Here is a 15,915-nt window from a genome sequence, read left to right on the forward strand (position 1 = left end):
ATAGAGGAGAAACATTAGAAATATTCAGAATGCTTTAAATAGAAGACCAGAGGAGGTATATAGGATACTGACAGGCTGTGAGAGCAGATGTGTTGTTTCGAACAAGTCTTATATCTGCAGCAGTGTGCTGAGACCTTGGATGAACCACTGAGGATGGATCCTGATGGGCTGCTGTATGTTTTGTGAAAACAACAAACAATAAAAATGAATTCTCCTGTAAAGCAACTTTGTCTGGCTTTCAACTCTTCCAAAATTTTATCAGAGCTTTCTTTTCTGAGTTGCTGCTTCCTGTGTTGCTCTTAACAGAACAAAAACCCCACTTAATGACTTCTGTGTCACCTTGCCGGACAATAAATGTATCATGGTGCCACTTGAGTATTTTCTCAGCTTTATTTTGCCTTCATTTGTCCTGAACCTTAGAAACTATTTACATCTTTAAATCTTGTTACAGTATTTATCAAAAAACGCAGAGAATTGTAAAATAAATGGTTCATGTTCTACACCTACAGGAGCATTTTCATTTCATTGGTTCTACAAAGTGTTGTACAATGTGTTAATCGTTTATCCATTTACATACAGCAAATACTTAATAATATTACACTCCATGTATTAAGCCTTTTTATCACCCACCACTTAAGGTGTGTTTGTCTGTTAGCAAAATATCTTATGAACCACTGGGAAAATTTAATGAAACTCTTAGAAAACTTGGATGTACGTTTACAGCTCCTTAACGTTTGGTGTCAACCCAATTCAAGATGGCCACCACAGCTTATTGAACTTATCCAACACAAAAATGGTTATAACTCAGTGAATTTAACAGATACAGAGCTAAAATTCGCTGTGGTAGTAGCTGAGAGTCATTCCCAACACATACTCTGAGCACTAACACATCTTGCGAGACCTTGTCTGCGATCGCACATAACATCCTTTACAGGTTTGACCAAACCCTCTCATCATAAGATAATTGTTGTTTTGAATTCTGGCATGAAAGGTGGCGGGTAATATTCATTCTTCCAAGGAATGCTAGGCTTTTAATTTCTTTCGTTTAATGAGCTTATCAAGGGCAGCGTTTCATATCTTGTCATAAATATTTCAACATGTGGCAGAGCTAAGGCATCAGTCCTCTAAATGAAAGAGGATCAGTCTATCAACTGAGCGTGGCCACAGTTTGGTATTAAAGTGTCTTATAAAGCAAGAGGTTGACTAAGTTATGGCTGAAGTTCTCCCTCCTCTGTAAACGCTCTTCCTTCCTGAGTTAAATGTCCACCACGCAGTCCGAAGCACTGGCTCGTATCGCATCAGAGATGACTTTCGCTCCTGATTCTCCAATGCCATTTCCCTGCAAACTACAGAGAGACAGGGAGAAAAAAAGGACAGGTTTGTTTTAAACAGATTTTTGAACTGGTGTTAAACAAATATGTAGCAAAAAAAAAGAACAACAACCCATACTTGATGTATGTTAGCTGGTGGTTTCCCTTTAAAGCCGTTGCAATAAATATGGCTCCATCCATACCCAGAGCGTTTTCCTGCAGACTGATGATTCACAGAGTCAGTCACTGATTTTAGTCCATCATATGTCCAGGGTAGTTATTTGTAAGCATTCACTGAGGCGAAAAGCCCAAGCTACCTGCTGCATTTTCAAAAAAATGTGACAAAAATGTATTTTTAATCTGAGTTATATGGATATGGAAGGGACACCAGATTGAACTAAATCAACCTTAGCAGTGTAGTGTGATATCAGCCTGAATTTCACTATGAAAATGTTCACAGTAAGCAATAAATAAATAAAAATAAATCAATGGTAAACTAAAGGAGCTCTAGTTTGGAAAGTTTGAACGTGAAGCATCATGCATGTAAAAGTTTTGGTCCAAATGTGTGACAGTAAACTGCAGCCAGGACTTACTTTAATGATTTAAGGCTTCTGTTGCATTTCAAGGCGTTGGCCAGCGCCTTAGCTCCCTCCATCCCTACAGAATTCCCACGCAGGCTAATATTAATAAAAAAAAACCAAAACAAAACAACAGGAAACACTCAAGGTTAGGAACACAACTCATCTAGAATAAGCTTTGAAACTTTTTTTTACGTCATGTTTCTTTAGTGCTGTTTCAGCAGCAGATAAAATCTCATGACTGTTTTTTTTTTTAACTTAAACTGATGATTAAGAGTGGCATGATAAACGCTGCATGGAGAAAAATACAGAAGAGCTTCATGCACAAGGCCAAGATTTTTGTTTTTTTTACCAGCCTATGTTCCAAGAAACTTCAGTTCAAAGCATAATCATTTTGATTCAGTCTGTTTTAAATTTTATCATTACAGTTAATTTCAGTCTCAATCGTTCTGCTAAAATAAAAGTCAAAAACAAATACAGAGAACTAAGAGGTTACGTGAATGCATCTCAAAAAGCCAATAAGCACAAATTTGCTCACTTACTGACTGTGATTGAATGTAAAGATCTACAGGCATAAAGCTTTGAGAAAACCTGGACTCACTCCAATGTTTGCAAAGTCTGATTGACCACCAGGGCTTCTGCCATGGCAACAGCACCGCTTTTACCTGCTGAAACTCCCTGCAGGCTAAACAAAGGGCAAAAAACATGACCAGGTGTGAAGTGTGGAGAGAAAGTCATTTCACAAATTTATGTTCATTTTTATCTGCGTAAAACTGGTATTCAGACGTTATTCGTGGACACCAACCATAGGGTTCGCAGAGACTTGTTGATTTTCAGAGCGTCAGCGAGGAAAATGACACCTTCGTTACCGATAGCGTTTTCTTGCAGACTGCAGCAAAAGATGGAGAAAAAAGAAAAATACTCAAACACCAGCTGGGAGGAATTCTCCTGCCTTATTTGTTTGGTATTACAAAGCGGCACAGAAAACCATCACTAATTAAAAAACGGCTCTAGTTAGTAGTAAGTTGCTGGCAGAATCCAATTTAGTAGTTCATGGTGGACTGATATAAATAGAGAGAAAGTGCAGTGTGTGGGTTGGAGGTGAGTGAAGTGTGTGTGTCTCACTCCAGGAGCTGAATTTTGGTGTTGGAGCGAAGTGCTTGAGCCAGAGCTTTAGTTGCTGTAGACTTGATAAAATTCCACTGGAGACTGAAAAAAGAAAAGAAGAGATACACAGGGTCAGATATAACAACCAGCAGAATAAAATTGAAAAGGATTGTTTGGTGTTTCTATTTATATCACTGAATTTACAAGGCATGACTCCATTTTCTTTCCCTAAATTCAGATTAAACTGTTTTTTTAATTTATTACCAATATGTTTTCAGTTCCAGCAGATAAAAACTGTATTTACATTAAATGTATTCCAACAAATGTCCGTAAAATTGTGTTTGCAACTAATTGTTTATTATAATTAGGATTGTATCATAAAGTGTAGTGCTGTACTGTTATAAAGCAAAAAAGTCAAATTATACAGAATAGAAAAATGAAAAGTTGCTGCTAATAATCAAATAGCACACTTAACCAATGAAAATTGTTAAAACTAACTATACATTTACTTAAACAATTTAAATACATCCTATTAGACTGACTTGACAAATCTGAACATCTGAATCCAGAACAATAAAATGATTTTATTAGTTGTTTTTTATAACCAATTTTCAGTGGTTAATTTACTTTGTGTAGCAGGTTTGCAGTTTTGTAATGAATCACCAAACAGTGAAGAGTGTAAACCAGATGCAGCTGTGCAGCCACGTTTGGATTCCAGTTTAAAATCAATGTTGCAAATCCCCGTTGTTTCAGGTGATAGCTGGTGTCTCAGTCGTTTTAAAACCGCCTTCTGACTCTAAGCACACATCATTCTGAGGATTAAATTTCCCACAGTAATGCCAGCTAACTTTGACTGCTGGATTCACTGATTCCTGTAACGTTCGGCCCGTAAAACAAACTCCACTTACTGCAGAGAGGTTAGCCCCTGATTAAACTTGATTGCTCCGGCTATTTCTTGAACCCCTTCATCGTGCAACAGGTTTGCTGTGAGGCTGGGATGCAGACATGCAAATAGGCAAACACACACACACACACACACAGACCTATAATTCATGCAATGAACAATGACACATGATAAAAATAAGCACAAACACATCACTATTTATGTATTTGTCCGTGTCAGTGTGTATGGGCTTTTACACTCAGCTTTAAAGTGTGAAATTGCTTTTAATTAGAAAAGGGTATTAATGATCATGTTGCTGGACCTGACAAGGTGTAGAAGCTGCTGTGAGTGTCATAATAATTGGTGGTTTTTCATCCTGCAACAGCCTGGGAGATTAATTTCTTCTGTATAGTCTGATTGCTCCACACAACTGTGGATAATTATTCTGCGCTGATATTAATGAGGTGACTCACTCAAGGTCCTGTAAGGAGTTGTTCTCCTGCAGGGCTTGAGCCATGTTCTTAGCTCCCTCCACCCCAATTGAGTTCTCCCTTAGACTGTACAGACAGAGAATAAAAGGTTTGAGTCTGAGATGACTGTGCCAGCGAACAATTCGGAAAGAGGCTTTGGGTTTAACACTCACTTCAAAGAGACCAAGCCTCGGTTCAGCCTGAGGGATTTGGTCAGTGCTGTCATTCCTTTGTTGCTGATTGAGTTACTTTGAAGTCTGATGTGAGGGGGAAAAGGGTTTAATATAACTATAATGAGTTACCTGAAAGAGGAATCGCCAGGTTTTTCCACACTTATCAAACCAAAGTATTGTTCCACAATAACAAAATGCATTAGCAGAAAACTGTTTGATTTCAAGGTAATGGAAAACAGGCTAAAGTGCACAGCTGATTATAAGATACTGACTGAAGCGACAGCAGAGTGTGGTTTAATGTCAATGCCTCAGCCAGAGCGACTGTTCCTTTGTCCCCGAGCTGGTTACTACAAAGACTGTAGAGAAGAAGAAGAGTACATCGTAAATATGGTTAAAAATGGTTAAAGTGCAGCACAACCTGTAAACAGCACCAGAATGCAATGAATTCCTTTTAAAATGCATGTAGCATCATGCTTATTTAGCATCATCTCATTAAGAATTAAGCAAGACACTATCTGAAAGACACCAAAACATATTGTTATCATTCAGCATCATTGGTGCTTTCAGAGAAATCTAATTTTCCATGTAATGTGGTCTAATAAATCCCACAATGCCACAAAGGCTGGGGTTTGACCCTTTTTTCTGATTAAAAAGACGATTAGTCCCTTTTTCCTTCAACTAAGAATAAAAAATAGCGCATTTTGAAAGTAGTGCAGCCTGAAAAGCTGAAGATTACTTCAATAGCTTTTCAGCCATTTTTTTTCAGCTTATTTTTCTCGATTCCCTAAACTCTGAATGCATTTATTTATTGGAGATAAAGAAGCACAGCTTTTGTTCCTAATGATGTGAGTGACCCGTTTCCATTTGGCCTATTTACTGAAGCTACGTAGCAAATGTTCAAACCAAAACTAGCGTGTTTATTTTGAAACCAACACAGAGTCTCCATTTCAGTCTTATTTGTTTTTGTTATACTTGAAACAAATATATTGTGGCTTGCCCATAACTTCAATCTGTTTATTTTTTTAAGTTTACACAGTTGTTGTTTAGAAAATTCTAGGTAACATGAAGTCAAGCATATTCTGTGGACATATTCACAGTAAGCAACAAGTTAGTGTGGTATTAAATTACTAAATTTAAATACACAAATAGGTTTAAACCAGAATTAGCACCGGAGCTAAGTGTTTATCAGATGAGTTTTGTAAAAGTGGTTACATCAGCTTTGTAAGAGTTCGGTTCGTCTTCAGTGCATTTGCGATCCTTTTGGCTCCACCCGCTCCAATCGTATTCTTCCGCAAACTGTGACAGCACATGCATGAAAAGAAAACACACTAAACATTACCGTTTATAACCCTTAAAACACTTTCTTTTTACACGTGTACGATGCAGTTATGAACAGACGCAAACTGAAAACAAGACTAAACTTACTTCAGAGACACCAGTTTGCGGTTGCACTGTAGCACCTCTGCAAGGGCCTGAGCACCTTCCTCCTCGATGGAGTTGTTCTGCAAGCTGGTGAAGACATATTTGGATCCTGTAAAAAAGGCCTCAGCATGGCTATTTGAATATATAAACCAAAGTTAAACTCACTTGATTGATATTAGGGCTTGGTTCATTTTCAGAGCCTCTGCGAGGAACTTTGCTCCTCTAGACCCAATGCTGTTGTTCCGGAGGCTGGATCATAATAAAGAGGTTAACTTCCTTTTTAATCAAACCAACCCAGTTTTCTAAAACAGAAAGAAACTTAAATGTACAGTTTGTTAACTAGCTTGAGCCTTTATCTAACAGACACAGGTACAAAAGAGGGCCTTACTTCAAAATGAATGTTTCTCAGGAGAAAAAAAAGATCTTTGGTTTCTTTTGAATGAACAAATAAAGTCAGGGGGTGTGTGAGGACATGTCAGTGCATGAAAACAGAAGCTGGAAAGCACTGACCCTGAAGCCTGTAGTCTGCACTACATGAGAGCTGATCAATACAAGCACATTAGCTCTGGGTATCTTGGGAAGCCACTGTCACACAGTCTGTCACTGCACGTAGAAATGTCACCTGAAGCGTTTCTGAGCTTGTCTGACATTTAACAAAGCACTGACGAGTTCTCGAGGCAAAAGAATAGAAAGAAAGAGAAAGAAAGTGGACACATTGTGCAATATTTTTGCTTAAAACTTTGGCCTTAACTTGTGGCGTGAATTCTGTCTGTCAGTGAAATACCTCATGAACCACTGGACAGATAAAATCAATCTTTCAGAAAGTAAAACTTGGTTGTATGTCTAACCGATTAACATTTGGAGCCACTCAAATTCAAGACGGCTACCACAGCTAATAAATTTAGTCAACACAAAAATGGCAATAACTCAGGTAATTTTACAGATAGTGAGCTAAATTTGGTGTGGCAGATCATCTCAAGAGATCTCACAATAGTATATGAAACAGCCAAAACTCCATCACTTTTCAACATAAAATGATTTTAGTTTAAAACTCTGCTCTGAAAGGCAGCAAGTGATATGCATTCCTTCACGAAATTCTAGGCCTTTAATTGCTTTAGCAAAACAACCCTCATTTTGCATGACATACAACAGCAAGGCTTTACTGGGTTCAAACAAATGAACAAATAACTGATTTAGGTTTTAAGTTCTGAAAATGACTTCAATGGACCCCAAAAAGCATTGTGTGTTCATAAAGAATAAGCTGAACACAAACTCTGATTTGTCCTTTAATTCGGCGTTCAATCTTACTTGAAAGACGTTAGTGTTCGATTCACCAGGAGGGCTCGGCTCAGGGCTTTGGCTCCTTTGTTGCTGATGGCATTGTCTGCCAAACTGGAAAGGTGAACAGAAGGATTTACAGTTTAAAGACACAAAATACTGTCAGCAACGGAATTCATTATTCAGACTGGTACCAATTAGGTAATAACCACTGAGTGTCTTCTGCAGCTTTGCATTCAGCCAGAAAACATTTTAAGGATTGAAGTTTTTGTCATTGTTTGAATAAATAAGAAACTTGTGGTTCAGGCCTATGAGAAGGGAAAATGTTCTTTATTTGACACTTTACATTGATAAGAAAATAAACTTTTAAATGTGATTTAACCTTATTTTGCAGATGTGGCAGTCTTTGGCACTCAAGAGGCTTCCGAGCAACTCCATCACATCGTCTTTGAAGTTGTTATTCTCCAGCCTGTTCAGCAGATAGCAGAAAGGTTTCAGCCTTAAATCTGAGCTTTAGTCAACTGAGAGATTGTGCTTTGACGAGCTGACCTGAGATGGCTACAGTACAGCAGCTGCGGGAGTAAACTTTTGACTATTGCGTAGTTCAGACAGCCCGTCAGGTTGGTCTGTTCGCTGCACTCTGGAGACACGTGTAGCAGGTAGCCCAGCACCACGCAGTGAGGCCGGGTTAACTTTCCAGCCAAGCTACAGAGCCGTAAGTCCTCCTCTATGCTCCGAAGCTGCTCTGTGTGTTGCAGCTCCTGTAAACAGTACCCCAAGTTGACAGCCCGGAGGGAAACTACAGCACCCACGCTGGCTAAGAGGCCTTGTAGAAACCCTGATGCCCATGCCTTCTGATTCCCATCGTCTTTCCCGAGAGCCAGGAGCCCAGCAAGAGGCTTAAGTGCTGTTAGACACAGCAGGCCTGTCAGGAATCGCACAAACAAATCCAAGTGTCCATTTTCAGCTTGTTGTGCATGCTGAAAGGCGTTTCTGAAGTGGTTTTGGAAGCCAATCTTTGGCCAGGACATGGTGCTCTCTGAGAACAGGTCAAAGATGGCTCGCTTTGAGGAAACATAATAGAAAGTAGCTGCAAGAAACTCCTGCAATGTCAGATGTGTAAACCTGTATGTCGTGTGTATGGTGGACTCTCCTCGGATAAGAACTCCAGAACCAAAACTGCTTTGAGTTAACAGTAAATCTATCCCGTAAGCTCTGAGATCCTGCTCGCTGAAGGTGTACTTGTGTTTCAGGAGGCCATAGAATGCCATCCGTCCAAGGTTTGCCAGCAGTTTACGATTGGTCCCGTGAAGCTGTTCCATTTTTACAGGCTCCCTGCCTCTTGGCTCACCTACTTCGGCTTTCATGGAACAAAAATGGGCATACAGCTCAGTGCAAGTCCTCGGGAGGCTCTCCTGTGTTCCATTCTGCATGATGTACAACAAGGTGTCAGCTACCATCCAACAAATGCATGGTATGTTGCACATAACCATCATGGTCTTATTGGACTCCAAGTGTGCCCACATTCTGCTGCTGAAATCCCTCTCAGAGAAGTGGTGGTTCAGGAAGATCTGAATGTCCTTGGGACTGAATCCTGGGATCTCCGTTACCCTGTCCACCAGTCCTCCAGGGATGAGTGAGGCTATTCCTGGTCTTGAAGTCACCCACACCGCCACCTCTGGGAGCAAGTTCCCCCGGATGACGTTGGTAATCAGGTCGTCGATGGGAATTTCTTTCTTCGGGTCATTGCAAGAAGCTGCGTCAGAGAAATTTAAAGTTGTGCGAAACTCATCCAAACCGTCGAGTATGAGCAGCGTCCGGCAGGCGCTGCTCAGGACCAGACTGGGGTCTGCCAAATGAGGGAAAGTCATTTTCACCAGCCTCTCGACAGAAAGCTTTTCCAGCGAGTTCAGCTCGCACAAGGTGAAAGGTAAAACAAAGTGTATATCTGGGCAGATGACCCCTTGGCTCCACTGCCTGACGAAGTGTCGTACCCATGTTGTTTTGCCAATGCCAGCCACCCCAACGGTGAGGGAGACCCTGGGAGGCAAACTGACCCGCGTCAGGGGCTCAAAGAGCTTCTCTAGCCCCAGCTGCCTCAGGTGATTTCTTTTGCCACCTCGAGTCACTCCGACCTGCATCAGGTCGTGCTCTTTTTGTTGGAAGTCAGAAAGTCCATCAACCAGCAGCAAGGTTCTTGAGGAAATGTTCAGCTTGGGGCAGCTGACAGAATCTCTGTCTCTGTAGTTTTCAAATTGCTGCAACAGCACCTCTTTGTGCTTCTTAAACATGGAATCTATGGGAAAATAAAATTGAATGGATGTTAAAAGATTACCACAAAGTACAGTCTTCATGCCAAAATACAAAGTGCTCTGCTAACATTTTACAGTAGACTGAACACGTTTGGGACACGAGCGCAGTTTGATTAGGTGTTAAGAGGATTTTGAAATCAAACCATCATCCATTCTATTTAAATTTAGCTTGATACTCTTACCGTGGTTTAATATGAGCTGGGCAACTGGCGAATCGGAGCTCTCTATAAATGCTTGTAGGGCTTCGGAGCTCTGACTTTCCTTGCTAGAGACAATAGTGGTGAGCATGGCAACTTGGTCCTGTAACTGGCCAGCTTCCTTGATGTCAGTGTCCTCAGCCAAAGTCAGGATGCCCACCTTTCTGAGGTGGCACAAAATCTCCTCCAAGAAGGAAGATGAAGTAAATCTCCGTAGCTGGTCTTGGTACTTATGGATCCACTGACGATCTAAACCAAAACAAAACTCTGATAAAGCCACTCAGGAAGACTAGCTGGATTATGCCAAAATGAGATAAAACTTTTGATTTGAAATTTTTTATATGCTGTAGGAAGACCACATACTGTTCTAGAGCAACAATTCTTCATTTAATTTAATTAAATTGTTACTTTAATTCAATGTAATGTTGTTGTTTTTTTGTTTGCTTTTTTCTGTGACTTTACAGAGACATAATTACTGAAAGCCTTTTGGTAAGGGGTAAACTGGAAAAACATGCCATCTCCAGAAGAACATTTTGATCAAGTTCAGTCAACTCTAAAATAAGCAAAAAACAACTAATGCAACAAACAAATGGTAACTGGTATACCTCACATGAGTGTATGAGCATTGAAACTCTGGACATGGCTTTACAAAACCTCACAGGTGAACTGACATATTAGAAATATCACTAAAAAAGCCTTAAAATGATAGTGCAAAGTATTTATACTTGTAATGCAAAATGATATAACTGTAGGGAAATGGTTATTAACAAAGTCTGCTCAAGAGCCAGTATTGTTCTAGTCAGAAAGTTTGGTGGTCAGCCACTTTTAGGTATTTATTGAGCTTAAGAGTGAAAATAATCTGGTAGGTTTAGCAGCTGGTTGTTTTGCTGCGTCAGTGTCTGATCACATGTGTGAGCGAGCAAACAGGTTAATGTATCTTTATTTATTAATTGTATAATACTTAGTGGGACAAATGGGATGAGCTTGTGGGCCATATCTGGACCACAGACCACCAGTTGATGATCGCTGTTATAGGGATTACTGGTGCTGTGCTTGTAATCAACAGAAGCGTCCAATCCATTGTCTTCTGAATATTTTTATTTCCTCCTTGCAGCAATCATTATGCGCATGCAAAACTTCTTTTTGTTCAGTCATTGCCCTGTTGTGAAAGTAAGTCACTTCTCAGTTCCAGCTCCAAAATGACTGCATGACCTCCACATCAAGATTTTGCAGAAATCTAGAGGAGTGTCTCTTCTTCTTATAACATGTAATGTTTGGTTTTCTGTGTCACTCGTTGCTATGCAACCCTAAATGCAGCATTTCCATCTTTGTGGTTAACAGATTTATTCATGGCTGTTTTCCCCCCCACCACCACAAATACATTTTGTGTTTTCTAAGTAGTTGTTTTCAGTTTGTCTGTTAGTGTAGCTCAATGCCATTTCTGCACCTCAGACAAAGAAAGCTGCAAGGCAAAAAAAAACACCTCAACATCTTTACATTTGTTCTACCTGCATTACAGGTAACAATGCACATCATATTTACTTTTAGATTATAAAAGCGGCGCTTGTGGTTGATGAGCACTGAGCTTTGAAGAGTCTGCTATGTTCCTGTATGATTAATAAGGACCAAACAAGTTAATGAAGTTTGGAAGATTGACAAGTTTTGATTACATTTGTGTTGTATTGGAGTTCATAAAAATATGCATTGACATTAGAAGATATGTTATTTTAATGTTTCTTCTCTTTTTTTTCATTAGTCAGAAAGAAAATGTGTCATAACCTAGATAATCAACGTTACATCGGTTTTCTCACTGTTCAAATTCAAACAGCACCGACTCATCTGTTGTGTTCCTATAATATCTTTATCATTAGTGTCCATTTAAAGATAAAAAGTAAAATAAAAAGGAGAAAATGGCAAGAAAATTAAAACACTGAGTCTAGCCTTAACAAAGTACTTGGAATATATTAAAGCGAGTGGAAGATGTTTTACTGACAATCTTAAAATCTTTAAAAGATTTCTAAGTTTTTTCCTAATTCAGCCTTCAGGCATAGAAACATGAAACGATTATTAAAGTATTTTCAGCATCCTGTGACTTTTAACTCACTAAAAGAAATGACAATAATTGTAAACAAATACAAGCTTGCTAAATAATGTTTAGGTTTCCTCGAAAAAAGGATGTGGTGACGGTAGGGTTTTTTCCCACCTTAAAGCCTAAAGTGTCCATTTTCGAAAGACTTTACAGAGGATGTTTAAGTGAGCATGAGTTTCAATAATGAACAACCTCTGTCTTTATGTAGTGATCCACTGATTTTAATCCACGTCTGACATGAAATTATTGTTTTTCTTTCATATTTGTTTTCTGTTATCAAAAACAAAGAAAGATAAACTGGCTAATCATCCAGTTTTATGAATACAACTTAGCTGCTATATAAAAAAAGATCTAACCTCACCTCTGTATCTCAATACCTTTGATAAAAAACAGAATTTGGCAGAGAATGATACACAAAACTGATGATAATCAGTCTAATTACAGACTAATCAAAACAAAACAAAGAGATTTTGTGATTTGCTTTGCCACTGTTGGAAATCAATGATCTTGTCTTAATTCTTACCACTGATTGGCTTTTTTATTTCTGTGAGGAACAAAAGCTGCAGACTCTTTTTTTCCCATCATTTTTCCATCAGTACATTTAAGTTTCGCTTATGACACCATTTACACTCGTCCCAAATGCGGTTCTGCTTTGAAAAATCCTAATAAAGAAAAGCTAGAAGTAAACAAAAAGGACACGCGGCGACTCTTACCTCCTAGTTCTGCGTGCTGTGAGGTGGAGCAGGATGTCGACTGCAGGTCCATGTAGCAGTCGTCCTGCCACGTGATGCGCTTGCTTCGGTCCATAATAGAGTCATAATGTTCCTTCCTGTCCATGAGAACATCAGAATGCCTGATGTCTTCAACCCTATATGCTTCTGTTTGTCTGAGACACACAGAAAAAAATATTTAGAGAATGTGAAGCAAGAATAAATTAGGGTGTGAGCGATGAAGCAAAGATGAAGAAATAAATCGAGGTCAAAGTAGTTTCCAGCAGTTTTAGTACATCTTAAATGAGAAATAACTTTGCTGTCTGAGTGCATATGTGAAATGTGTAATTAATGCTTATTGAAAAGGAGCAACATTTCAAAAAAGCCCACAACATGCAGAACCTTCTGTTGGAAAGTGCTGAAAATCTCTTCTGAACTCCTGTAATCTGGACTGATGTACAGATGGCACGTCAGCGCTCTGCACCGCCATGAGAATCTGCTATAATTTATGAGACATGACAGGTGCTGACGGGTGCCGTTAACCAGAAAAACCTGCCGCTCTGCTCAGTTTTAGCCATATGATTCATTGGAGACATTTACAATGTCTTTAAAAGCGACTTTTTTTGCAATAATTGTAGGCAAACCCATGTTAGTTTAAAAATAGTAGCAGACAGTCAGGTCACTTTTCAAAGCAATTAATCCTTAATTCTGGAAAACATTGGACGATAATCACACGATTTCCCTGCTTCATTGAAAGAGGCCGCTATGAATAATGAGACATTCTGAGCTTAATTGAGGAGTCAGAAATGCGTTTTTGACTCCTTTTATTGAGTCATTTTTGGCTCCATGTTGCTACAGTTCACTATACTTGCCTAATTCTCCTTAAAGTTAGGTCATTTTTTCTAAATGCATTAGATTCACTTAGCGGAAAGTTGACAAATAGGTCTTAAAAATAGATAAATACAACCACAAATGAACATGTGTCATGCTACACCATGTCATTTTTGTCTAAAACAAATGAAACCAAAATTTAGAGCAAGTGTGTGAAAGAACTCACTAATGATCTCTTTGCTTGTAGAGCGACTTTTAGCAGCAGTAACTTGGATAAGTCTTTTTTTCTTTTTTTACCGCTTTTACAATGTTGCTTCCATTTTACAAGGTTTGCTGGCATTTATTTCATTAATTTTCTTGCACAGCTTTTCAATCAGATTGAGGTCTGGACTTTCATAATAGTATTTATTTTACAGAGGTTTGTCTGTGTGGGATCACTGTCCAGTTGTATGACCCAGTATACCTTTGTGAGATGTTTTTTTTATTGACATTTCATCTGCTTTTAATTGTATTCAACCTCACATTTTAGATGTTGAAATAGTGCACCAATATAAATACCTGGGAACTGTTCTGACTGACCTTTGACCTGCGTGTGGACTCACTTTATATTAAGGCTCATAAGCCTTAATACTTTTATCGGAAGCTCTGTGGTTGTAATGTGGATTCTACTACTTTTATGAGAATGTTTTATTCATATTTTATCGAGTCTCTTTTAACTTCATCTGTTGGTTTGGATCTGTAACATGTAATAACAGGAACAAACTCTTGGAGGTTGTCAGGATGTGCAGCAAAATTGCTGGCACAGCCCTAAAGATCCTGAGTGGCCGACGCAAGGAGAGGTTAGTGAAAAAGGCCACGCTGATCCTGGCAGATCCTGATCCCCCACTGCATGGTGAGTTCAGCTCGCTCCCGCCTGGATGCAGGTATCTGTTAAATGTTCATTTATCGCAGCAGTAATCAGGTTCTTAGATGAGCAGCAGTGATTTTAGTGTTTTAATTTTAGTATGTTTTCTTGTGTGTGTATGTGTGTTTCTACTGACTGTGAAACAAATTTCCCTTTGGGGATAATATAGATTGTTGAACTTGAACTGTCAGCTGTCGGAGAAGGGGCTTCACGTTCAAGTCAAAGAAACTTTGTTTTACAGACAGGCTCATGGTCGACTCAGTGACTGAGAGATTTTCAAGGCCTGCGGCTGCAGAACGAGCTCAAACCATTAGCTTCCCATCACCGTGCTGACAGCCTCTAAGATGTGTTTTATGCCTTTTTTCCCCCCAAACATTACGGTCTTCATTCTGGCCAAACATACTCACTTCAGTCTCCTCTGTTTTAATGATTCAGACGTCTTGTAGTTTGTTCAGATGTACTTTTGCAAACTTCAGCTGAATCCATGTGTTGTTTTCAGAGGTTTTCTCTAGTAACCCTTTCAAACACGATATAACCGTTCAGTCTCTTTCTAATTTTACTGTAATGAACTTTAACCAGCTATCTGAGGTCTGTGGACTCTGAGACGGAGCTTGTGGGTTTTTAGTTATTTCTACAAGCATTTAATGGTCTGACCTTGAACTGGCTACGGTGTGCATTCTTAAAGAAAAAAAAAAGTCTCACTCAGGTATTTTTATGTATTTGTTGTCATCTCTGTAGAATGATGAACCTCAATTTGTTTCATGGCGGGTTTTTTAAGCTTTGCTGTTCAGTCAAAACACTTTCATGTTATAAGCCACATTCACTCGTTCATTTTTAGAGTCAGTCTCCATTACAAGATCACAAAGCTCTTGTCAAAGTAGAACAAACATTTTTTTAAAATTTTCTTATAATCATCAACAGGAAATTGCAGAAGCCTTCCTTTGTGGCTAACTGCTGATCACGTACGATCTCAGCCAATTCAAAAAGTCAAAGCAGCAGGAAACAGTGTGCCAGCGGATCTCCTGTTTAGTAATTATTAATAGCTCACACATACTTCTGTTACATTAGAATCAGAAGATGGAAAAGTAGGCGACCATGCGTGTTGGAGATAAATGAAGCTTCATGGCCCTGAAAAGGCAAAGTTTAAGGAGCAGAACTCCAGTAACTCACCATGAGGTGTCAGAAGATGGAAACCACCACCGTCTTCTACGGTGGCTCCATAAATCTCATGACAGCTCACAAAGGAAAAACGATAACAGGACAAACTTCTACAGAGCAGAACCTGGTGGAGCACAAATTCAACAAGAGTCGAGAACTCAGCAGCTCGACTCGTAATGAAGTCAGCCCGGCTGCTGGAGATACAGTTTCATGCTGCTGCATCTTCCTGTCTATCTAGCTTCCTGTGCTGTGGTTAGCAGGTTGAACTGAAAGCAAAAAAACACAGGGTTTGTACGTTTGCAGGCAACGTGTCAGCAACCTAAACCAGAACGCCAAACCACGCTTCTGTCCCCGTCTCATTTTTATAAACTTTGTAGTTAGCCCAGATCTGTGGTTTGACACCAAGATGACATATAATTAAAGTTAGGCAAACTAGAACACAAAAAGTTGCAGACATATTCTGACTTACTGACAGATAAGAGATAAACAAAAG

At 39.3% G+C, this 15,915-nt stretch overlaps 1 protein-coding gene across 2 annotated transcripts; it reads right to left on the reverse strand.

Moving 5' to 3' along the window:
* Positions 1–375: 375 nt before the first annotated feature.
* Positions 376–15,629, reverse strand: nlrc3 (NLR family, CARD domain containing 3). 2 transcript variants are annotated; one of them, XM_017418302.3, is made up of 19 exons: positions 15,435–15,629; positions 12,533–12,705; positions 9,716–9,979; positions 7,771–9,517; positions 7,604–7,690; positions 7,252–7,335; positions 6,109–6,192; positions 5,947–6,030; positions 5,734–5,817; positions 4,794–4,877; positions 4,522–4,605; positions 4,352–4,435; positions 3,904–3,987; positions 3,014–3,097; positions 2,694–2,777; positions 2,490–2,573; positions 1,904–1,987; positions 1,450–1,533; positions 376–1,346 (listed from the first exon to the last, which is right to left on the reverse strand). In XM_017418302.3, the coding sequence occupies exons 2-19, from the start codon at positions 12,654–12,656 to the stop codon at positions 1,256–1,258; spliced, it is 3,405 nt and encodes a 1,134-aa protein (XP_017273791.1). In that variant the 5' UTR covers positions 12,657–12,705; positions 15,435–15,629; the 3' UTR covers positions 376–1,255. The 2 variants fall into 2 exon arrangements, with proteins under 2 accessions (XP_017273791.1, XP_024862148.1); XM_025006380.2 differs by lacking the exon at positions 9,716–9,979.
* Between the last annotated feature and the right edge of the window lie 286 nt (positions 15,630–15,915).

This window comes from Kryptolebias marmoratus, linkage group LG17, assembly GCF_001649575.2.
Source record: "Kryptolebias marmoratus isolate JLee-2015 linkage group LG17, ASM164957v2, whole genome shotgun sequence".
NCBI lineage: Eukaryota > Metazoa > Chordata > Actinopteri > Cyprinodontiformes > Rivulidae > Kryptolebias > Kryptolebias marmoratus.

Bases quoted from the DNA above. Each gene is read 5' to 3' on its own strand.
- nlrc3 (XM_017418302.3), bottom strand. From the start codon at position 12,656: ATGGACAGGAAGGAACATTATGACTCTATTATGGACCGAAGCAAGCGC. The intron at 4,606-4,793 runs GTCAGTATCTTA...CCCTCACATCAG, and splicing joins CACACTCTGCTGTCGCTTCA to ACTTCAAAGTAACTCAATCA. The intron at 3,988-4,351 runs GTGAGTCACCTC...TCTGCATCCCAG, and splicing joins AACTCCTTACAGGACCTTGA to CCTCACAGCAAACCTGTTGC.